At 42.3% G+C, this 25866-nt stretch overlaps 1 protein-coding gene across 1 annotated transcript in view; it reads right to left on the reverse strand.

Annotated features, from left to right (window-relative positions):
* Positions 1-11842: 11842 nt before the first annotated feature.
* LOC124606572 (cytochrome P450 4g15-like) overlaps positions 11843-25866 on the reverse strand; it is a 73092-nt gene continuing 59068 nt past the window's right edge. The window contains exon 6 of the mRNA XM_047138557.1: positions 11843-12283. Within this exon, the coding sequence (XP_046994513.1) occupies positions 11843-12283 (441 nt within the window). The remainder of the gene's footprint in view (positions 12284-25866) is intronic.

Below are 25866 nucleotides of genomic sequence, written 5' to 3' on the forward strand. Positions count from 1 at the left end.
GAAGCGCGGGCGGAACAGTGGGAGTCTGGCGGGAGTAGCGAGTGGAGCAGGTGCGTGGTGTGACGCTCCCGCGAGTTGCCGCGCTTTCGGGGTTTGGCAGCATGTAATTGCGCTCGACTTGCGATGATAGTTTCTGACATGGTGTCGCGGACGGGAAACATTAACTAGCGCACATCAAGAGCCCGTTTCGTCTGGTGACCGTGTCGAGAAGAAGGCCCGCCAACATCCAGCTTCTGCAACAGCGACGGCCGACAATGAGTGACTGTCGCCACCTCCTCGACCGACGGCTTCGAACCTTCAATCAACCAACAAGGAAGACTGGAAGCACGTAAAGTTTTAGAACTGTATGGCAGACCTCAGCTTTTAATCTTGTTCCATTTGCCTCGCAAAATTACAGCAACTTAGCATGAACCTTTGTTGCTCATTGTCCCAATTGCATTGCCAAGCAGGGTCCCTTCCTTTTCCGAAATGAACCCGAGTGTCGTTGAAATTCAAACGCCAGCATAATTCCATTTCACTGCTTTAATTTCAAAGTTCAATTCAAGCATTAGCTGGCTACAATAGTTAGATTACACAAGCACAAATTAAGAGTGCGAGTTTTGTTACCGTATTTTAGCTACCTGTGACTGCAGCTCAGCTTGGTACGTACTAAATTTTACTATTGTTAATTGTTCAGAATCATTTAATTCAAGTTCAAAGTTAATTCTCTTATTTCTAAATTGCGTAGATTCAAGTAGCTTTTGAAATGATTGTTGAGGTAGTCCAAGACTAACTGTATGTTACTGAATGTCGGTGTGCTTCAGAAAGAAAGCTCACTATTAACTTCAGTCACTAAATTAACTTTCGATTTTCCAGTTTTATTAATCCTTTTGCTAAATTAAGTCAGAGTGTAGCGAAATTTATTACTTCTGACAAACTTTCAGTTTTCACACTACACGTGTCAACCTTCAGTTGCCACGCTTCTAGTGCTAATTATATGTGTAATTACCTTTCTTTTTCAGTTACTATAGTAATTGTCCTTAGGACTGGCGACCGTGATTTCCCCAAATCTCAAATACCTAATTACCGCTAGTTAATTGTTAATGTAACGGCTGCACATTTACTTTCTTTATTAACTTTACCCCTTTTCAAAATTAATTTCCACCAGTTTCATTAGCACATTTCCTTTCATTTAGATGTAACCCTTTCCTCCCTCTTTACCGATAGATTAACTTCGGTGACGATTGCTTTTCCCAAATTTCCATTAGGTACACGCGGTTTAATTTTTCACTGTCATTAAGGTCGATAAGTGAGGGGGGAGGTTACAAGCTCAGTGCAAACAGAATCTAGAATAAAAGCACACGTGTGCTCAGAGTTGCTTGGTACTCAGCCTACAGAGTGAAATCATACTCCACAACATTTTGTTGTCGTGATAGCTGCACACTTATTGTAACAGCCAAAATAATATCTTTTTTTTGTATTTGACTAAGTACGGTAATACATTTTTATCCAACTTTCACAAAGCGTTTCATTTACATTTTGAAGAACATGCAGGATATTTTTCTGAACACCCATAAAAGAAAGCGACAAGCTTTCTATATGTATAATTTATTTTATGTACACCCATACATTTACTGAAAGCAATCTTTTTGGGTACCAGATGGTCATGCAAACGCATCACTCTTATAAGATTTTAACACTGTGTTGTGTTCGTTGATATACACATTGTTTTGTTTTGGGGCGCAAAAACAACAGGGGTCATACGTGCCCCAGTCAAAACTACAGAACATGAAGACAGAGAGGAGTTAGAAAACGACTACACTGAAACGTCCCCTTTGAAAAATTATGAATGACAGTGCTGGTAAACTTCTACGTTATTTGATACTGAGACAGCTGAGTAAAACTGAACGTACTCCGACAGTTCTCTCTTTACTTATTCTGATCATCACTAAACTGACACATAATATTTTTGTAGCGCAACGCAATCTGAATTTCAATAATCCCTACAAAAGAATGGCCCTGACTAACAATAACCTAATCCTTTCATGAATCACTTACCTCACAAAAATCTTCGTTACTCGAACTACTGCAATACAGCGAGCGCCAATACTGGCAGCTAAATAAAATATTCTAACTACTGAAAGCACTGACTACAGATAGGCGTAGTTAGCAAATGAAAGATTTTGATACAGAACAAAAAATGTATTTATCTTAATAATGTTCAAAAGTCATCCTGTATATATCTATCAATTCATGACATCCATCTTTACAAATTTCCTTTTTCTGGCGGATACACGCCCAGAACGTCCGCTTATAGTAACCTCTCAAAACTCTGGCATCTCTCTCTCTCTCTCTCTCTCTCTCTCTCTCTCTCTCTCTCTCCACATCCACCACTGCTGGCGGCTCTCCTCCAACTGCACAACGCTACGCGCTGTTAACATCCAACCAGCGTTGCCAACCCCAGAAGATAAAATTATGGCATTTTGTACTTAAAATTATCGTTTTTATCTAAAATTATCGTATATTGATAATCTTAAAAAAACAAAAACAATAATGCTGATAATATGACGTACACAATATTTTTTTTCAATCGCGAATGGCAAAGTCTTCCCATCTTTTAAAATTTTTATCCATAAAACCTAATTACGAACCAAAACGTCTCTAATCGCGATGCTAAGTACTAAAAATACGTTCAGAACCAGATAAACTCGGAAGTGTCCAAAGCATCACAGATATTATGCAAGGATAATGCGCTAACCCCGATCGAAAAGCAGCACTGTGTACGTAATATAATTAAAAACAATAATATAATTAAACTCACCCTAATAAGCATCGTTGTCGAACTCCACAACGGCGTCACTATCCCGATGAGATTCTTCCTTCTTAGCATAAATGTTCGACGTGTTCATTGATGCAATCATTGCACTGGTTGGTTCGAACTGTACACAATTCTTCACACGCTGGGAAGTGAGCATTACTGCGCTGACTGTACCCGAATGTAACTTATTTCTCAATGGTGTCTTCAATAGATTCATTTTTGAAAAGACCCGCTCACAATCAGCACTAGAATGTGGTAAAATTAATATATCTAGCACAAAGTTTCCTATTTGGAGGAACTCTTGGTTACCACGAAGGTCCCTAGCGTTCTTTATGAACACCAAAAATTCGTCCACCTCTTTAGACCGTAGATTTTCGGAAAATTCTGCACGTGGCAATGCTCTCCACTGATCATCAATCATTTGCATAAGCCTTTTGTCTTTTGAAGAAATCCTCTGAACCGACTTTATAAGTGGAAGAAGCGTTTGACGGCTTTGCAGCATTTTTTGACAAGCTATTTCTGGTGTTAACCAACTCAACATTTTTAGAACAGAATTGTTGAAATCATACCGCTTTTTTGTCTCACAACAAGATACTATAAGAAACTGTTGCACTCTGTGGTAGAAATCAGTCACTTTAGATTTTTGTGAGATTTTTTCAGATTGGCTCATGAAATCCATCACAGCTACACCTAAATACATTTGCGTATAAGGCACAAGATGGGCTGGGTTTGCTGGAACTATGTCTGTCAAATCAGTTTTATTGATATAATCAGGAGACATATAGCAGAGAAGGATTTCTTTGTACGTTTTGCACATTGTATCCTGCAAAGCGCAAATTATTAATTTCTCGCTTTGAAAATATTGATTCAGAGACACAAATTTCGGTAGAATGCACTCGAGAAATATAAAAAATACACGTACAAAGTTGTCCCTGAATGCCTTTGCTAACTGTTCAGCTGTATACATTCTTTTTTCTTCCCACTTGCAAGTGAAAAATAATTGCAATGCATTCCATTGTTCTAGAATACGTGAAACAACAGTTAACAAAGACAACCATCTTGCTTGAGACGGATGTAGTATCTTGTGAGGTTCGACATTACAAAACTGTTGGAATTCGACAAACTGGGCTGTTCTTTTTGAACTATGCTTAAAGAATGAATATGTATCCCTTGCTGTGTCTTCACATAGTCTTGGTAATCGTTTGCAAGCCTCACTTGCACATAGGTGCAATGAATGACATACATGTCTGTATAAAAATACCAGGAAAATCTCTAATTATTCGACTAGCAACAGAATTATCTTTCCCCATCATTGTGTTGCACCCATCCGAAGCAGGAGGAATATTATGTACTGACAAGGCTTTACGTACGAGATCGTACAAACGATTAGCAGTGGCACCTTCATGAGCGGCCTCTACATTTTTCTCGTCAAACAGCTGTAACAACTGCCAAAATTTAGTATGTATTTTGGAGCTATCTTCATCAAAATACCGCACACAAATTTTTCGTAGCGGAAATGTAGGTAGATTCATCAATTATGAAACTGAACTTTTGTCTCCGTAAAACTTCATTCAGTTCATCCAAATGACATTTACCTATGACATTCTTTATCACCCCTGTGGCTTTTGTTCTACCCAACTGCAAGTTCTCAGCTATTTTAGAATCGGGAAAGGCACTTTTAATTACATCTGTTAAGTGATTGGCTGTATTAATAGAGATGTTATGTTCTGCCAAAAATCCACATAGCAATATTTCAGCCCTCTTGTCCTGCTTATGAAATGTATCAGGAGATTTTGATTGTGATGAAAAGTCAAGTTTCTTTTGTAGAGGCCTGACACATTTTACGGCACTTAAGTGTTTTTTCCCTTTAGCGTGATTTCTCACTACAGTCAACTCAGCACTGAATTCACATCTACAAACTTTACACCGAGCTTTATATGCATCATCACTAACAGGTTGTAGCCAATCCTTGAAAGATAAATCAGTCAACCATTCCTTTCTGAACTTTTGTTTCAAACGTTTTAATTTCAGCTCACCACGCAGCCTCAATTTCTTCTGTGGGGTCTGCGGAGAATCTACATCACTGTTGTCACTTCCCTTTATTTATATTTGAATACACTACTACAGTATTTATTTAAAGAACACCACACTTTAATTTCCCTTAAGAACAAAACATTAATATTCTTTTAAGAGCACAAAGACAACTACCCGTGCATTCAAGTCCCAATTTCATCAGCAACTGATGACGATGGCCTAGCCCTAATATCCCATATTGTTGTGAAACAATATTTGTTAGGCGGTAAGGGTATTCCCCGGAAGCGAATATACAGTGTTAAGAGTCGTTGGGCTGTTGCGGGGAGTGGACGAGAGAAAATGAGGAAATTGCTTATATTGAATGGAGTATGGACTTAAATATATGAAAACAGGTTATTAACGTACAAGTATCAATTTATTTACATTTTAAATCTTCACAAAAATTATCGTAGATTCCGCAATTATCAGCAATGTACTGTTATCGTGTTCACGTTGTAATTATCGTATATCACGATAATTTATCGTATGGTTGGCAACGCTGCACCCAACTGCACAACACTACAATAGCGAATATTCCAACAATGCCAACCAGCCACAGACTGCACGCAGCACAGTCAGTGATTTTCATACAGAGCGCTACGTGGCATTAATAACATAAAAACCTAAACAGCCTACTTACAACACGTCAATCTCAATCGTCGTAAGAGAAGACAGCTAAAAACAGGGACGCGGAGGAAGTTCTATGAAATACACCATAGAGAAACAGAGATCCAAAACTAAAAATTAAATGGCCTTCGCCATATTGCTACGACGGATAAAAAGTAAAACGCTGTCGACACCTCGCGCGTCGTTCGCTAAAACTGCCGATAACTCAGACGGCAAACCCAAGCGGGGGCGAAAATGGTTAAAAAATAGGCTTTCCGTCAGGAAATGGCGGACACTTAAAACTTGGGTGCAATGTGCACAAAGTAGTGGGGCAGCCGCCACGTAACAAATGGCGATGGTTGAAAAGGCAGTCCCCAATACGAAACCTAGTTAAAATGACCTCTTCCCGGCAGGAGGGCAGAGATGAAGTCGTCCAAGACGCTGAGAGAGGCTTAATAATCTGGAGCTTATTTCCATGAAGGGAGGACCAATGGGGATGCCATAGTAACACCGATTGCTTCTTATTTCAGCTTTTGTGATATATAAATCACAACCTCAGATGTTTTCTCGCATACCATTCACAATATCAAGCACTCCTTAGTCTGTTAGACGTCTCAATTTTTAGAACTCGTTTCTGTGTTTCCACAAACAAGGTATCTCCTTGAACAGTTCGAGAAATGTACGTTTCTTGTTAACGACCGCTTTTTAGAAGTTTTTTGGCCCTACGAAGCACACATGAGAAAATTACAAACACGAAAACCAAAATACAGCGATGAGCTTCGAAATTCAGCCAAAAGGTGGAAGTCGAATGACGCTATTCGGTGCCGGGGTAAGGAAAGTGGCATCACAAAGTACAACCGAGGTGAGCTTTGTATGACATGACAAAAGTTGCTTCAGTTGAGTGACGCCACTGAAAACAGTGTTCACACATGCAGCTACGGTGCCACCGCAGTAAGGCACTAGGTGTGGTGTCAGTTAAATTTCTTAGTCTTGTGGCTTCCCCTGCCATTTGTAATTTATATACGGCGATTTGCGTTACACAGCGGAGCTCGAACTGCAGCGCCTGTAGGGTACGACCCCGTTTTGTTGCTGCTTGTCAGGAAATTAAGTCTGTTGAAGACACGTTATGTAGATTGTCTTTAGGATGTCAAAGGAAATCTGTGGTAAATTCTTAAAATGCCCAAATGTTATTTTACTATTGTCAGACTGGTCAAGGTGGCACAATGATTAGCACTCTGGACTCGTATTCGGGAGGACGACAGTTCAAACCTGCGACCCGTCATCGTAACTGAGGTTTTCCGTGATTTCCGTAAATCGCTTCAGGCAAATGCCGGGATGGTTCCTCTGATAGGGCACTGCCGATTTTCTTCCCCATTCTTCCCCAATCCGATGGGACGGATGACCTCGCTGTTTCGTCCCCTCCCCAAATCAACCAACCAACCATTGTCGGTTAACTATTGGCTACGGATCTAATGACAGTCTTGATTCCGCTGGCATTTTAAGTCTGGGTTGGTGGTTAGTCCCCTTTGAGCAGCTTTCCTATCTATATTGTTTATGCAGTTTTTCTGTACTAGCCTCGCAAATTATTCTCACGGAGCATTAAAGCTGAGCTGTCACAGCAGCTATCGATTTTGAGAGATCTGTGCTAGCAGCAAGTAGGAGCCTCTCTGACCCAGAGAAAACTTGATCAACGACAGCTAGAGGTAGCTGCAGCTGGAGAGACAGAGGATGCAAGTGTCCGTAGTGTAGAAAGGAAGTACAGGTAGCTGCCGAAGTGAGAGGAAGTAAGCAACACGGTGCAGGGTGGAATCAGATTAGCAGAGTGTGTGCGTGGCTTTCAAGCACGGTGTCCAGATTCCCCCTCGCTGAAGCGACGTCTCTGGACCAAAGAGGGCAAGTGGCTGTGGTTGCAGCGTGCTGCCTTCCGTTATACCAGTTACCGAATGTGGGCAGAAGCGAGGAATGCAGATTGCACACAGGTCGGTGGGGTAGCTAGTAGACGGTGGTGAATTTCAGTAGCGAGAATCTGATTTCCGACATATCAGCGGGTGTCTGGAGTCTCAAATTGGTTAGGATGTTTTGTTAGAGCAATAAAGAACGTGTTAGATTGCGCTGTAGCGCGTAATGGGACTGCATACAGCATCAAGCTTAAGTTGTTGGAGTAAGACACTGAACGATGATGAGAATGTTAGAGGGCATTGCAATGAATTATTCAATCTGATTCAGCCACAGTGTTTGGTGTTGCTGTAAGTCTGAACTGCTTCCTAACAGACAGTTGTGCATATAGTTTGTTCTCTCTAGCAATTCCAGTTGAGCATAATTGATCCACTTGGCTGTCACGCATAACAGGTTCTGCCCTGTTGGATGTATAAGGGGCGTTCAAAAAGAAACGAGCCGGAGGCATAATTACAGAAACCAGTACCTTTTGAGTCACTTGTCCCACTATGACACAAGACAGTGAATGGCTGTCTCATGAAATTCTCGGGGCTGCGATGTTAACCAGTCCAGCACCTACAGCTGGATGTCGCCGTCCACACGAGTGCAGGAAAGGTTACGCTGCCGCTCTTCTCTGACCAAGATGGGCCCCTTCTGACTCACTTCCTTCAGCACGGGACACAGTGAAGGCCCAGTGCTACTCGTAAACCTTGACCACCCTTCGCCAAACGAAAGCAATCTCACCTGTGGGTCATTTTGCTCCACGACAATATAAAGCCTCATACGGCCAACACAGTCGCGGCACTCCTGCAGAAATTCAAATGGGAAGTTCTCAGCCATCCTCCATACAGTCCGGACCCTTCTCCCTGTGATTACGCCATCTTTGGTCCCCTTAAAAAGGCGCTGAGGGGCAAACGATTCACCTCAGACGACGACGTCCAGCTGTACGTGCAGAACTGGTTAACATCGCAGCCCCGGGAATTTTATGAGACAGCCACTCACCGCCTTGTGTCACAGTGGGAGAAGTGTCAACAGCCAGGGTCAATACTTCCAACATACAGCTACTGTTTCTGTAATTATACCTCCGGCTCGTTTCTTTTTGAACGCCCCTTATAGTACACTGCTGAGAACATGTCCTGTGCCAAATGAAGGTTAAAGGTTTTTTTTTACGAGTTTGTTTAGCGAAGTAAATTGTTAAACTTATGTGACACATTAATATTAAGACATTATTATGTACTTAAAGCTGTCACATGCAACACGTTCATTCCTGTTGGAAGTAGCAATTTATTGTAAGACTTGAGTGTCGCATTTAGAACTAAGCCTTAAAATAGATTTTAGTTATTTCTGAATTATGACGACTGTTACGTAAATAATAATTGCACAGAACTAGCCACATTTAGTAATTGTGTGAATGCTGTTATTTTGTGTCTGTTGGGTTACTGAAAAGCTGGTGCAGTTAGTTAAATGAACTGATTAAGACATCAGTTGAGATAGAAATTGATTGTTGTACTGCCTGATCTATTTTAGACTATATGCAGAGTTGTTTAATGTGTTTAACATTATCAAGTACGTCTTAAGGCTATTCAAATGCTAAGTAGAGTAGAGTGTAAATTTTAAAGTATCTGTTATGAATAAATTTTGTCATATGCAATTATTGCTCATGTCGGAACACCCAGCACGCACTGAACACTCACCCTGCCACTCATTTCAGTAATGTGGTTAGCACACCGCGTGTGCGCTCGTGTCAGTGTAGGTGCTACCCACATGCTGGTGTATGTAGAAATTAGTACTGTGCAGCACTTGGATTACGTGACGTGGCACCTCGAGTCACGCGATATGATCCACTAGATTATAAGATGCGAAACTACGGATGAAATCCGGGGACAAGTGGCTGCACAACAGAATGTGCCGAATGACGTGTGTGCTAACCAATTCTGTCCCCCTGCTCACACTCATTGCCCTCACGCCACTGCTCCAGAGTAATTGTTTGTAAATAAATAAATAATAATAAAAGGACACCGATTCCAGCACGCATTTCCGACACTTTTAACACGTTGACTTTCGCTAGGTAACTGTCAGCCACAGCAGAGCCTCACGCCTGACGCCATGTGCCCATCAGGGACCACACACTCCACTCTTTAGTACAGTAAGTCCTCGGATGGCGTGTAAAGTCGTGAAAAACAAGGTACAGTACCTGATGTCCCGTACACTGGGGTCAGCTTAATCAAGAAACGCAGTACTGCACTATATACTGTACTAAACAGTGTGTGACTGCTGGCAGAACATGGCGTCATGTGATAACCTCTGCTGTGGCCAGCACCGACCTCTTAGCAGACAGCATGTTAAAGCACAAGTGGTGCTTCCCTCTTCTTGGATCCAAGGGTGGATGAGATTTTTATAATAAGCAATAAAAGTTGGCAAGCATGTTTCAATGTAATTGTTTAAATAATTAATGAAATGCGTCCATATTTAAACACACGTGAGCTAGTTCACCATCTTGGATTGGGGATTGGAGGGGGACAGGAGGAGACAGGGAGGGCGAGGAGAGAAGGATGGGGAAATGTGGGTAGCACAAATGGTAGCAAATGCCAGGACAAATCGCCATCTCGAATTGCACAGACAACTTGGGTTGACAGAGGGGATAGGTGGAGGGGTGAGTACAAACGGCAGGGCAAGGCCTGACCATGGACCTCATGATACTGACGATGGTGTAAGCCCAATGTCTGCACTAGAACTCTCTTTTTCCCATAGCTTCTATGATTGTTTTTCCTGGCTTGACTTTCATTAATAGCTAGCTGTTAGTGACCATGCATTGCAGTGTTTCATGGGTGTTAAATGGAAAAGAAAGAAGAGAGAAAATGCACGTTTATAATATGTGTTGAAATTGGATACATGGCCTAACCTCCTTCCCCCTGTCTCTGTCCATCTCCTCCTCCCCTTCTCTTTTTTCCTCAGCTCCACGTTCCCTCTTTCTGTCCAACAACTCCTTCCTCTATCCATCTTATCCTCCCCTCTCTCACACATTTCATCCTATCCCCCCTTTTCCCCCTTCTCTGTCCATCACCTCATTTCCCCTTTCCTTGTCCAAGTTCTCCTCCCCCTCCCTCTCCTTTTCCTCCTATACCTCTGTCTCCTCTTCGTCTATCTTGTTGTCACCCCCTTTCTATGTCCATTTTCTCCTCTTCCTCTCTATGTCCCTTTCACACACACACACACACACACACACACACACACACACACACACACACACACACATTAAATAAACAATAAATAAATTAATTAAATAATTAATGAAATAATTAATCAATTAATTATTTATTTATTTTAAAAATTGGTATGTAAAAACCCGAATATTCGAATGCAGTATTGTGTCACAATTTTAAAGGAATTGGTAAAGAACTTTTGGAGATATACGATTTTGAACAAACGAACATTTACATTTTTATTTATATAGATAGATTTACTAGTTGCCATTTTAATACACAATCTTTGAAGCTTACTAATATTTTACAGTGTATAAAAGGTAATTAACAGCTGTTGTGGACATAAGACATAAATAAAGGGAGGACATAGAGCTTCTAATCGAATTTCATTTGATGCTGTCAAGAAACAATAACAAGTTATTCCAAACAATAGCAAATTTGACATATATTTATATAACATTAAATAATAATGATTAATGTTTAACTCTTATAGCGTTCCTAGCTCTGTATAAGACCTAAAACTAGAACAGACACGTTGTGTTTATTAACTTATGTAAAATAATTTTACGTCAACCAATCTTCCAACAAGGGAAGCCATTAGCACACTCATTTAAAATAAAATCAGACAATTATGTATTTAACGTTCCACAAATAAATAAATAACTATAAATAATACCTCTGCTCTTAAAATAGGCCAGGCATTGTCTTGAATGCTCTACGTTATTGATAAAGTAATCAATTCAAAGTTAGTCTTTAGCGGAATGTGGGCTGTAATGGATCAGCCTCACTAACACCACACACACACACACACACACACACACACACACACACACACACACACACAATCTATTGTTCACAGCCCATGCATCTAACAAAATCTCCAGTCAGCCAGGACCCTGATTGCAACTGAATCAAACCTTATAGGAGTACTTGTCCAACAACATATGTAAGTATATGAATATGAGGGAGAACTGACCGACTAAAGATTTGAATCCGAGCCCAAGACAAGCCAGCATGACTTTATTGGTTTGAGTTTCCTGAAAAAGGGTATAGGTTCCATATCTGGAGCGAATGTTGTCCACCAGGTCAGTGTAAAAAAAGTGGCAAAATTTGCATCTTTCAGCAAACTTTGGCCTCGCTGAACGGGAAACTAAATAAGGATGCAAGTTGCGGTGGCTTATCAACCCTCGTACAAGCAGTCAGTCATAGATTTAGTCATCCAATGGGATTATGTTGGACGCACTGGTAGGTTGTTTCGCGGTACACAAGAGACCCTGAGTCCACTGAGGGGCAGTCCAGTGACAGCCAACGCCACCTCTTCCAGCTCTTCTCTGCTGGACCCAGGTAATATGTGAAACCTTCTCAGCACCGAAGCCAACACAGTTTTTATCTCCAGCTGGGCGAAGCGCGCACCCACACACATGCGGGACCCGGCGCCAAACGGCACGTAGCTGTACGGCAGCCTGGAGTGGGCAGAACCACCCTCCAGGAAGCGGCCCGGGTCGAACTTGTCTGGGTCTGGGAAGAGGTGTGGCTGTCGCTGGAGCAGGCACAGCGCCAGCAGCACGCAGCTGCCGCGAGAGGCCGTGTAGCGACCGCCCGCCAGCTGGATGTCTTCACTTGCGTAGTGTGGAAGTGTTGGCACTACCGAGAACAGCCTCAGTGTCTCCTGCAACAAGATCAGTTCAGTGCTACCGTCTGCTTAGCGTAATTCAGTGTCTTGTTTTCCATTGTCCGTATGCACAACTACTCATCATAGAAAAAAGTTAGAATCTAATCAGGCAAAGCAACAATATGGCTTAAAAAGACAATACAATAGAATTGGCCTTTTTCAGGCCATGACAAATTTACAAAATGGAGAACGATAGTAAATTGTCAATGTGTCTGCAATTCATAAAATTGGAGAAAATATTTGAACCAGTTTCAACCAAATTCATACAAACAGCCTTTAAGCAACTGGGCACTGATCCAATCTACGTTAGTAAGCTGAAGAGGAGGTAAAATAGTCCCCCATTCGGATCTCCGGGCAGGGACTACTCAAGAGGACGTAATTATCAGGAAAAAGAAAACTGGCGTTCTACAGATCGGAGCGTGGAATGTCAGATCCCTTAATCTGGCAGGTAAGTTAGAAATTTTAAAAACGGAAACGGATAGGTTAAAGTTAGATATAGTGGGAATTAGTCAAGTTCGGTGGCAGGAGGAACAAGACTTTTGGTCAGGGTTATAAATACAAAATCAAATAGGGGTGATGCAGGAGTAGGTTTAATAATGAATACAAAAGTAGGAGTGCGGGTAAGCTACTACAAACAGCATAGTGAACGCATTATTGTGGCCAAGATAGACACAAAGCCCATGCCTACTACAGTAGTACAAGCTTATATACCAGCTAGCTCTGCGGATAATGAAGAAATTGAAGAAATGTATGATGAGATAAAAGAAATTATTCAGGTAGTGAAGGGAGACGAAAATTTAATAGTCATTGGTGACTGGAATTCGACAGTAGGAAAAGGAAGAGAAGGAAACATAGTAGGTGAATATGGATTGGAGCTAAGAAATAAAAGAGGAAGCCACCTGGTAGAGTTTTGCACAGAGCATAGCTTAATCATAACTAACACTTGGTTCAAGAATCATGAAAGGAGGTTGTATACATGGAAGAATCCTGGAGATACTAGAAGGAATCAGATAGATTATATAATGATAAGACAGAGATTTAGGAACCAGGTTTTAAATTGTAAGACATTCCAGGGGCTGATGTGGACTCTCACCACAATCTGTTGGTTATGAACTGTAGATTAAAACTGAAGAACTCCAATAAGGTGGGAATTTAAGGAGATGGCACGTGGATAAGCTGACTAAACCAGAAGTTGTACAGAGCTTCAGGGAGAGAGTGAGGGAACAACTGACATGAATACGGGAAAGAAATACAGTAGAAGAAGAATGGGTAGCTCTGAGGGATTAAGTAGTGAAGGCAGCAGAGGATCAAGTAGGTAAAAAGACGGAGGGCTAGTAGAAATCCTTGGGTAACAGAAGAAATATTGAATTTAATTGATGAAAGGAGAATATATAAAAATGCAGTAAATGAAGCAGGCAACAATGAATACAAACGTCTCAAAAATGAGATCGACAGTAAGTGCAAAATGGCTAAGCAGGGATGGCTAGAGGACAAATGTAAGGATGTAGAGGCTTATCTCACTAGGGGTAAGATAGATACTGCCTACAGGAAAACTAAAGAGACCTTTGGAGAATAGACAGCCACTTGTATGAATATCAAGAGCTCAGATGGAAACACAGTTCTAAGCAAAGAGGGGAAAACAGAAAGGTGGAAGGAGTATATAGATGGTCTATATAAGGGCGATGTACTTCAGGACAATATTATGGAAATGGAGGAGGATGTAGATGAAGATGAAATGGGAGATATGATACTGCGCGAAGAGTTTGACAGAGCACTGAAAGACCTGAGTCGAAACAAGGCCCCGGGAGTAGACAACATTCCATTAGAACTACTGACGGCCTTTGCAGAGCCAGTCCTGACAAAACTCTACCATCTGGTGAGCAAGATGTATGAGACAGGTTAAATACCCTCAGATTTCCAGAAGAATGTAATAATTCCAATCCCAAAGAAAGCAGGTGTTGACAGATGTGAAAATTACCAAACTATCAGTTTAACAAGCCACAGCTGCAAATACTAACGCGGATTCTTTACAGATGAATGAAAAAACTGGTAGAAGCCGACCTCGGCGAAGATCAGTTTGGATTCCGCAGAAATGTTGGAACACGTGAGGCAATACTGACCTTACGACTTATCTTAGAAAATAGATTAAGGAAAGGCAAACCTACATTTCTGGCATTTGTAGACTTGGAGAAGGCTTTTGACAATGTTGACTGAAATATTCTCTTTCAAATTCTACAGGTGGCAGGGGTAAAATACAGGGAGCGAAAGGTTATTTACAATTTGTACAGAAAGCAGATGGCAGTTATAAGAGTCGAGGGGCATGAAAGGGAAGCAGTGGTTGGGAAAGGAGTGAGACAGGATTGTAGGCTCTCCCTGATGTTATTCAATCTGTATATTGAGCAAGCAGTCAAGGAAACAAAAGAAAAATTCGGAGTAGGTATTAAAATTCATGGAGAAGAAATAAAAACTTTGAGGTTCGCCGATGACGTTGTAATTCTGTCAGAGACAGCAAAGGACTTGGGAAGAGCAGTGAACGGATTGGACAGTGTCTTGAAAGGGGGATATAAGATGAACACCAACAAAAGTAAAACAACGATAATGGAATGTAGTCGAATTAAGTCGGGTGGCGCTGAAGGAATTAGATTAAGAAATGAGACACTTAAAGTAGTAAAGGAGTTTTTCTATTTGGGGAGCAAAATAATTGACGATGGCCGAAGTAGAGAGGATATAAAATGTAGACTGGCAATGGCAAAGAAAGCGTTTCTGAAGAAGAGGAATTTGTTAACATCGAGTATTGATTTAAGTGTCAGGAAGTCGTTTCTGAAAGTATTTGTGTGGAGTGTAGCCATGTATGGAAGTGAAACATGGACGATAAATACGAGGGCTATCCACAAAGTACATTACATTTTGGAATTAAAAATAAAGTATTGGAATTTTTTTTAATTACATACAGATGAAAGCCACACTTAAATACTACTTTTCTACATAGTTGCCATTTAAATTAAGGCACTTATCGTAGCGATGGACGAGCTTGGAGATTCCTTCGTCGTAAAATTCGGCCGCCTAGCCTTCAACCACGTGGTTACCTCTTCCTGAAGCTGTGCGTCGTCATCAAAACGCTGCATAGCCAACCACTTCTTCATTGCTGGGAATAAGTGGAAGTCGCTGGTGCCAGGTCGGGACTGTACGGCGGATGAGGAAACAACTCCCACTTAAAAGATTCGAGAACTTCACGAGTGGCATTTGCGGTGTGGGGCCGAGCGTTGTCGTGAATCAGCAAGATCTTTGAGCCCAACTTTCCCCTGCGCTTGTTTTGTATTGTCCTCTGAGGTTGTACAGAGTTTGGCAATACCTTAGTTTATTGTAGTGCCTCTTTCCAGGAAATCCACAAAAATCACACCTTTTCTGTCCCAAAAGACACCTTCCTTGCCGACATTGTCTGCATGCATTTCTTGGGTTTTGGGGGGGAATTTTTGTGCCCCCACTGCATTGACTGCAATTTTGTCTCGCAGTTCACATGCTTAACCTATGTTTCGTCACCAGTAACGATGCGATCGAGTAATGAGTCTCCATCTTTCTCGTAAGCGTCCAAAAACCTTAACGCTGCAGCCATTCGCTGAATTTTGTGAATCTCTGTCAAGATTTTTGGTATCCATCTTGCACAAAACTTGTGGTAACCAAGCTTTTCGGTAATGATTTCGTGCAATAAACTTGGTGAAATTTGTGGAAAAGTCATAGAGAGTTCCGTTATTGTGAAATTACGGTTTTCACGGACCGCGGCATCGACTTTTTCGACAAGTTCGGCAGTCACTATGATGGGTCTTCCACTTCACTCTTCGTCGTGAACGTTAGTTCGGCCATTTTTAAATTTTATGACCCATTGGCGCACTCCACCTTCAGTGATTTTGTTGTCCCCATACACTTCACAAAGCTGCCGATAGATTTCTATCGGTGTACAGTTTTTTGCAGTCAGAAACCTTATTACAGCACGCACTTCACACTTCGCGGCATTTTCAATTAATGCTGACATTTCGAATTGTCACAGTAAGTCAACGGAGTACAGCACGAACCTCTCACTAGCACGGCAGGATGCCGACTGAGCGGCGGAATGCCATGACACCAAGATGGCCGCGCTAGCCTCGCCCCTAACGGACACAAACGAAAACGTAATGTACTTTGTGGATAGCTCTCGTAGTTTAGACAAGAAGAGAATAGAAGCTTTCGAAATGTGGTGTTACAGAAGAATGCTGAAGATTAGATGGCTGGATCACATAACTAATGAGGAGTTATTGAATAGAATTGGGGAGAAGAGGAGTTTGTAGCACAACTTGACAAAAAGAAAGAACCGGCTAGTAGGACATGTTCTGAGGCATCAAGGGATCACAAATTTAGCATTGGAGGGCAGCGTGGAGGGTAAAAATCGTAGAGGGAGACCAAGAGATCAATACACTAAGCAGATTCAGAAGGATGTAGGTTGCAGTAGGTACTGAGTGATGTTTCAATCACTTATTTTACTGACATTGTAGTGTTTGCCTCTAGTACAGATAAATTTAAAAAACGAATGGTAGACCTTCACAGATTAAGTTTAAAAGTTATTCTGCAAAATGAATTACAGCAACATTAAAATGCACGGTGACTGCAAGGAAAAGAAAATTACACAAGGTAACAATGGAGTCATAGAAACTGTTGGGATTTTTTATTTAAAGCAGTTGGAAACCATGACTGGATGTTCAGTAAAAGAAATAAATAAAAGAGTATATACTACGTGGAGTGCTTTTGGTAAACTGTGTATGATTTTTAAAACTAACCTTTGATATGTTTGGAAATAAAAGTTTGCGATCACTGTGCAATATCAGTTTTGACTTCCGACAATGGGATAGGGATCTTCAGTTCAAAAACCACCAAATAAACGAGGATTTTTCATCTAGAGATGAATGCTGGGAAGCAGCAATGAAAAATAATGGGTTAGGAAAAAGACTATAGTAAAAGCTGTAATTACGACCATAATGAAAATGAAAGATGTGGCTGACAAGGATAGTCAGGAGAATCAATGGTACCCTGGACCATGGAAGATCTTTACTGGGCCCCAAGAAATAAGGTACGACTGAGATGATGACCTAATGGCAGATGGTTACACATAATCTGTTCATCATAAGAATAAACCTGATTTAAATAAACAAACGCCATGATTGGTCAGAAGCCGTAGCACACGTACACTGATGGTGTTACGCTCTTGGAAGTAGGTCCTACTTATGTATTATACATCTTATTACTAAGTTACGTTAAATGAATCTTTAAGATATTTAAATGTATTAACAACCATCAATGTTTTTCTTAATCACGCTTTAGCTACGTAGTTTTTATTTAAAAAATCGTGTACAGTCAGAGCCTCTGCAGCGTCGTGCTCTGATTGTCGCGCTATTAATGCGCATTATGATAATGACTGAGGCTGCTTTCTGTTCCGCAGTGAAACACGCGCGCGGAACACATTTAAAAAGTGTCGAGAAATCCGTTGTTCTTAATATTTTTCATAAATTTACGGATATAATCTGCTTTCAAGTTTTCGGAGCGGTCAGTTGGTAAACAAACTCTTTGTGTACGTGTAGCGCAGTCGATAGCGTACTGGAATGCAAATTAAATGCCGTTAATCGTGCGGCGGTTGAAATCTACATAGCGTCATTTTTTTTCTCGTTCAATTTGAAATACCTACATCTCCTAGTTGTAAAACTCATTTTTTATGAATAATGCACGTCTTATTGTTCCTAATTACACATTGGACGCGAAATTCCTGTTTCCATTTCAAATACAAATTTTTAATTATCGATGTTTTAGGAAAGACTGTTTATAGAAGTTGTTTAATTTATGAAAACATAACAGTTTAAATTTAAGGCACACATGGAAAACCAAATCATCTTTATTTGGAGCATGTCCACCGTTTTATACCACAGAGGTAGATACTAAATGCGCAAACAAAGCTGACACTAGCCGCGGTGGCTGATGGGAAGGACTGCAAAGGCATTTCCGCGGCCCCTCACGCCGGAGGTTCGAGTCCTCCCTCGGGCTTAGGTGTGTGTGTGTGTGTGTGTGTGTGTGTGTGTGTGTGTGTGTGTGTGTGTGTGTGTGTGTGTGTGTGTGTGTGTGGTGTTCTTAGCATAAGTTATAATAAGTAGTATGTAAGCCTAGGGACCGATGACCTCTGCAGTTTGGTCCCTCAGGAATTCACACACATTTTTGAAGGCATTTCAAATTTACAGCCGCTCCCATCAGCCAGCGCGCCGAGTGTCAACTTTGTTTGCGCGTTTAATAAGTATCGTAGAAACATAAAAAACAATCATTTTCACAGCATCGAGCAATTCATACAAATGCTGCATTGCATGAACGCAATAGAACGGATCTGGAGCCAAGCTGCGGCTTTTGGCCGGAGAAGTAGCAAGACTGTTAAGCTGCCACACTTACTGGAAGTAACGCACGCAGCTTTTTCACACGTCAGTGCTAAACGCTTGCGGGATATAGAACGGCTCGTCATAAAAGAAGAGAAAATGCTGCGCCTGGTCGGCATCGTGGATTCTGTTGTTGATAGGATCGTTATCAACGCAGCAGGTGACACTTCCAGAACCGAAATGTATTTCTCGGATTCGGATAAGGAAGGAACTAAGTGATTACCAGACGACCGACTGTAAGTATAACCTTCAGTGGCTACAATATTTAACTATACGGTGAAATCCTTCAATAGTCTCTTACGTTACACACAGCTTATGCAGAAAAACTACCCAGTGGTTAAGTGAGGAATTTTCGTCATTCTTGTTTTTTAACTACAACAGTGCGTTAGCTAAAAACGACAACGTGTTGCGGTTTTCGTCTAGTCGTCTAAGGAGCGTATTGTGGGAGATTTGAAATGTATTATTTCATTCCGCTTAAAAATTAAATAACGTTCGAAGCCCGCGCGAGCGCTACGGTCGCAGGTTCGAATACTGCCTCGGGCATGGACGTGTGTGATGTCCTTAGGTTAGTTAGGTTTAAGTAGTTCTAAGTTCTAGATGACTGACGACCTCAGAAGTCCCATAGTGCTCAGAGCCATTTGAACCATTTGAACATTCGAAGCTGTATTGCTCCTCTGCTTGTTTCTTTTTACGTGTGAACTACAGCTGGCCACGTCACTGCAGGCTAGCTGTACCAGCTGACCGGCCCAGTGCTGCCCAAGTACTCGGGACAGCTTCGCTGCAGTCCCACGTGAAACGGAAATCCAACGAGGTTCCAGCAAACGCGGAAAAATACATAGTGCAATGTTTACATCAGGTTTATCCTTATGATGAACGGATTATACACTCCTGGAAATTGAAATAAGAACACCGTGAATTCATTGTCCCAGAAAGGGGAAACTTTATTGACACATTCCTGGGGTCAGATACATCACATGATCACACTGACAGAACCACAGGCACATAGACACAGGCAACAGAGCATGCACAATGTCGGCACTAGTACAGTGTATATCCACCTTTTGCAGCAATGCAGGCTGCTATTCTCCCATGGAGACGATCGTAGAGATGCTGGATGTAGTCCTGTGGAACGGCTTGCCATGCCATTTCCACCTGGCGCCTCAGTTGGACCAGCGTTCGTGCTGGACGTGCAGACCGCGTGAGATGACGCTTCATCCAGTCCCAAACATGCTCAATGGGGGACAGATCCGGAGATCTTGCTGGCCAGGGTAGTTGACTTACACCTTCTAGAGCACGTTGGGTGGCACGGGATACATGCGGACGTGCATTGTCCTGTTGGAACAGCAAGTTCCCTTGCCGGTCTAGTAATGGTAGAATGATGGGTTCGATGACGGTTTGGATGTACCGTGCACTATTCAGTGTCCCCTCGACGATCACCAGTGGTGTACGGCCAGTGTAGGAGATCGCTCCCCACACCATGATGCCGGGTGTTGGCCCTGTGTGCCTCTGTCGTATGCAGTCCTGATTGTGGCGCTCACCTGCATGGCGCCAAACACGCATACGACCATCATTGGCACCAAGGCAGAAGCGACTCTCATCGCTGAAGACGACACGTCTCCATTCGTCCCTCCATTCACGCCTGTCGCGACACCACTGGAGGCGGGCTGCACGATGTTGGGGCGTGAGCGGAAGACGGCCTAACGGTGTGCGGGACCGTAGCCCAGCTTCATGGAGACGGTTGCGAATGGTCCTCGCCGATACCCCAGGGGCAACAGTGTCCCTAATTTGCTGGGAAGTGGCGGTGCGGTCCCCTACGGCACTGCGTAGGATCCTACGGTCTTGGCGTGCATCCGTGCGTCGCTGCGGTCCGGTCCCAGGTCGACGGGCACGTGCACCTTCCGCCGACCACTGGCGACAACATCGATGTACTGTGGAGACCTCACGCCCCACGTGTTGAGCAATTCGGCGGTACGTCCACCCGGCCTCCCGCATGCCCACTATACGCCCTCGCTCAAAGTCCGTCAACTGCACATACGGTTCACGTCCACGCTGTCGCGGCATGCTACCAGTGTTAAAGACTGCGATGGAGCTCCGTATGCCACGGCAAACTGGCTGACACTGACGGCGCGGTGCACAAATGCTGCGCAGCTAGCGCCATTCGACGGCCAACACCGCGGTTCCTGGTGTGTCCGCTGTGCCGTGCGTGTGATCACTGCTTGTACAGCCCTCTCGCAGTGTCCGGAGCAAGTATGGTGGGTCTGACACACCGGTGTCAATGTGTTCTTTTCTCCATTTCCAGGAGTGTAGAATACTGTTAGGTGAAACTGCTGCAAATATTTGTTGAAACGAAAAAGGTATGGAATATCTTGAACAATTATGGTAATCTCTCGTATATTTTGCGATTAGGCATCAGCTCCTTTATTCTGATTTCTCACTGCACGGGCGAGGTGAATCTTTATGGGTTTGATAAAGAGAGAGAGAGAGAGTTGGTATCTATCAAATGTGAGTTGTATGACGTTGCTAAATGTTGGTGCTCGTTTTATGGGCAACATCAACGTGTTCATCCACACATAAACGTATTGTCGTCTCCCTGATATCTGAACACATAAGCTATGAAAGATGTCTTCTGCAATAGCTAATTTTCGTCTCGAAAGCCAGTGTGTCCATCAGTTAATTCCTTCCACCAACAAGAATGATTACTGAGTCTAGAGCTTTCCCAACGTTTACAGTTCACCATAAAATCAGTAAAAACGATCTAAGGACAACATGTAACTACCTGGAAATTTACGCCAGAATGCATGAACCTATGACCAACTACAGTCACGTTCCATTCTAACTCACTCAGTTTTCTCCGTTACTTCTTTCTGGAAAAAAGTATCTACGGTGATGGAGCATTGTACCCTATTCAAAGCTTTGTATACATAACTTGAAACAACACAGAGTGTATTCAAAGGGGTGTCAATAAATTTCTGGCTACATAGTATGTAAGAATTAATGAAGTGGCAATTGACTATCATTTTTATTGAAAATGGTGTGTAATGTTGTACGTTTTCCTGCTAAAGAGGTAGTGTGTTTAATGACACAGAAACCATTAAGGAGGTTCCGCAAGGTTCAGTCTTAGTTGCAGCTGGTACATTACGAGGATGTGCGTTTCTCCAGACCAGAAATATGGTAAAGATATTTTGAAAAGAATGCAAAATCATTTTTTCACGTTGAGTCTCTCCCTTAATTAACAAAAAATAGGTTGCTGTACATCCCGTTCAGCATGTCAATGGGCATAGCACCAAAAATAAATTTATTAAATGGTCAAGAGTTGTTCAGGAGCATAGAAGCTTCTAAATATTCCGGTTTATATACAGCGGGAATCACCTAACACTAGCACCGCAAATATTTCAGATCTGGAAGGCGTTATCAATACGCGATTTTCACGGAACTGAATTGTAGGCAAGGACACGTATTTGCAGCCAATACATATTTTGCGACGTTTACGAAAATGCAGTTACTTACAATAGTTACAAATTTTTAAATAGTATCACGCTTATTGACAGTGATATCCTAAAAGTAACGTAAATGAGAATGTCAACGGTGTTCGTTGTAGGAAGATATGTAAGTTGGTTACTAGTTATCGTATTGTGAACCTCTTATATGCTAGGCGACGATATGTTTGTATACATTGTGTTGTGTGTACACTGCGACGGTATTTCCCAATGCAGAAAAAGAGGATACACTCAAGTTTTATAGTGAACGTAGAAAGAATGCTGCTCGTTCGTGTACTGTGTACGCTGGAAGATATCCCAATGGACGTTGATGATCACGATAATTATTTGTGAAATTCTTCAAACAATTACGTGCAGGCAGTAGTGTAACGCCTAAAATATGTAACACAATGAAATGTGTGACTGGAGAGGAGGGTGAAATTAATGTTGCGACTGCTAGATAAGCAAAGTAGTTCCCGTGCAATCCCACGTAATGAGTCAGGCGTTTCCATCGTTGTAAGTTGCACCTCTGTCATATTTCTCTACAGCAAGTGCTGCATGGAAATGATTTTGCGAATCGTGTGAACTTTTGTACATGGGCATTAAGACATGCTATTCCGGGTGTGTCATGTATCTTGTTTACAGATGAAGGAAAAAAAATGGTTCAAATGGCTCTGAGCACTATGGGACTTAACTTCTGAGGTCATCAGTCCCCTAGAACTTAGAACTACTTAAACCGAACTAACCTAAGGACATCACACACATCCATGCCCGAGGCAGGATTCGAACCTGCGACCGTAGCAGTCGCGTGGTTCCAGACTTGTCATATACAAGTAAATCTCAGAAACGTACACTACTGGTTTGTTGACAATACCTGTCGGCTTCGTCAGGTGGTACGTCAGCGTCCATGAAGGTTCAACGTGTGGTGTGAAATAGTGCACCATTTCTTCATAGGCCCGTTGTTCGTAGATGGAACACTGAATTCGCGGAAGTATTTCAATCTCCTACCGGACTATCTTCCACACATGTTACAAGACGTTCTCTTTCAGTATCGGAGGAAACTGTGATATTCATTTGATAATTGTCCGACTCAGTGTACGAATTACGACTTTATGTTTTCAATGATCGTTTCCAAATCTATGGATTGGACGAAGCGGACCTATACCTTGACTGGCCTGCTCCCAATTCTGATGCCTTTGGATTTTTTTTTTTTGTATGGGGGAAGCTGAAAGACACTGCCTACAAGGACATACCAACCACATTAGATGAGCCGGCTGGTGTGGCCGCGCGGTTCTAGGCGCTTCAGTCTGGAACCGCGTGACCGCTACGGTCGCAGGTTCGAATCCTGCCTCGGGGATGGATGTGTGTGATTTCCTTAGGTTAGTTAGGTTTAAGTAGTTCTAAGTTCTAGGGGACTGATGACCACAGATGTTAAGTCCCATAGTGCTCAGAGCCATTTGAACCATTTTGAACCACATTAGATGACATGAAATGGCGTATTACTGCTGCCTGCGCTGCAGGTTTCCCTGCAATGCTAGAACGTGCGCAGCAATCATTCCATGGCAGACTGCAACCTCGTATTGACGCTGGTGGTGGTCATTCTAAGCACAGGCATCGGTTCCTTATTTGTCCGACCCTGCAGAGGCACTGTATTCACTTTTGCTTGTCTTTTGTTTGCCCAGGCTATGTCCCATTTAACAACAAGACACCTCTTGAGGCATATTAACATCCGTATAGTGCTGCATATACGCACCCACGTCTAATTCACATTCGTTTATGCTACCACATAGAACAAGCAACGATCGGTGTTTAGAATGGTCAGACTACGATGTCTCGTAAACTTCTTGCACTAGGCTCCTACAACAAATAACACTGAGATTTTAATTTACTCTTCTTTCGTTGTGGTACTGTCAATAGTCATTGTTCCACTGAAATATTTGCACCTATTGTAAATAAACACACATTCGAAACTGATAATAGTCCGTGTACTGGCTGCAAATACGCGCCCTCTCCTACAGTTCAGTTACGTGAAAACGGCATATCAATAGCGCCTTCCATGTACGAAATACGAGGCCTGTTCAGAAAGTAAACTCCGATTGATTGCCAAATTGAAACCACAGTGAACATCAGAAATGTTTTACTTCTAACAACTAGCTACACCTTTCAGCTACTTCTCTACGTAGTCGCCGTTCTGACTTAGACTTTTGTCATAGCGTTGTACCAACTTTTCAATAGCCTCATCATAGAAGGCAGCCGCCAGTGCTTTCCGCCAATTCTCCACGCTGGCCTACACCTCGTTGTCTGTGTCAAAATGTTGTCTTCAAAGACAGCGGTTCATGTGACCAGAGATGAAACTCAGGGGGAGACAATTGCGGACTGTTTTGTGGATAATCTAACGTTTCCATTTGAAAACGATGCAGGAGCATCTTCATTGCCCCTGCAGAATGCGGCTGAGAATTGTCTTGAAGAAGAAACAGCACGACAGTTATGTAATGTTAGCTGCATAGCTTCAGGCGAAATGTCTCACCAGGCCCTCGTACTTGGCGGCAGACACTATTTTCTAGACATCTTTACGCACTCACTGCGAGCTCAGAAATGAGAAGAGCGACGTGATGCTAACTGGGGTTATACTAGAGACACTACCCAACACATCTGTGCAAAGCTTTATAGGATTTTCATAGTCGTTTCCATTTCGCGACCGATCGGAGCTTACTTTCTGAACGCCCCTCGTATTTGCGGTGCGAGTGCTAAGTGATTCACTCTGCATTCGAGCACATGACAATTTAAACTGGGTGAAATATTTTCTAGAAAACTTATTAACTGCTAACATCTGTAGCTTTGACACTCCACGCCAATGAAAATCTCATTAAGATAACATTCTATCTATTTTTATTTGGCATCGTTTGGAATAAAACTCTGCTGAAATTTACTCCACGAAACTAAGCCATAAAATATCTACGGGGTCATGTATTACCTTTCCGGAAAACGATCTTAGACTAGTAGCGAGCTATCTTAGTAGTTCGGCGCCTTACCTCTCAGGGCGCATGTTTCATCCTTTCCATCAATGAGAACTGACAGTAACAAAAATTTGTAATTTGGGATTTTATGATTAATTGAGTGATACTGAAATCATTCTTAACAATTTCTCAGTGCAAGTAACGTCATCAGCACAGCTGAAGCTGTATATAAATGTTTAAACAGTAAATATAAATAAGAGATTCTGTTCTTAGCGTCCAGCGTGGTAGGTGGATCCCCAGTCTCTGCTCTCCTGCTCGCCCGGCCGTTCTCACACTGTGACCATCTGGTCGGTCGTTTGATAAGTTTGCTTTGTGATCCTATCTACTTGCAACAAAATGTTCCTATACTGTGTATTAAAACCTGCCAACAAAGAATGTAATAAACGTGTGCAGGGGATGTGGCAAAAACGCAACAATAGTTCTACGTCCTATTTTGTTTCTCTTCATGGAACGCCATCCTATGCTTACATCACAGCGAGAATTACCACTACTCGTCTTTGTGCTTGACAAATCCTATCTTGGCCACCAAGTTCACCGGATCTTTCCCCAATTGAGAACGTTTGGAGCATTGTGGGCAGGATACTGCAACTAGATCGAGGTTTTGACGATATGACGCGCCAGTTGGACAGAGATTGTCATGATATCCC

This window comes from Schistocerca americana, chromosome 3 (genome assembly GCF_021461395.2).
Source record: "Schistocerca americana isolate TAMUIC-IGC-003095 chromosome 3, iqSchAmer2.1, whole genome shotgun sequence".
In the NCBI taxonomy this organism is placed as follows: Eukaryota; Metazoa; Arthropoda; class Insecta; order Orthoptera; family Acrididae; genus Schistocerca; species Schistocerca americana.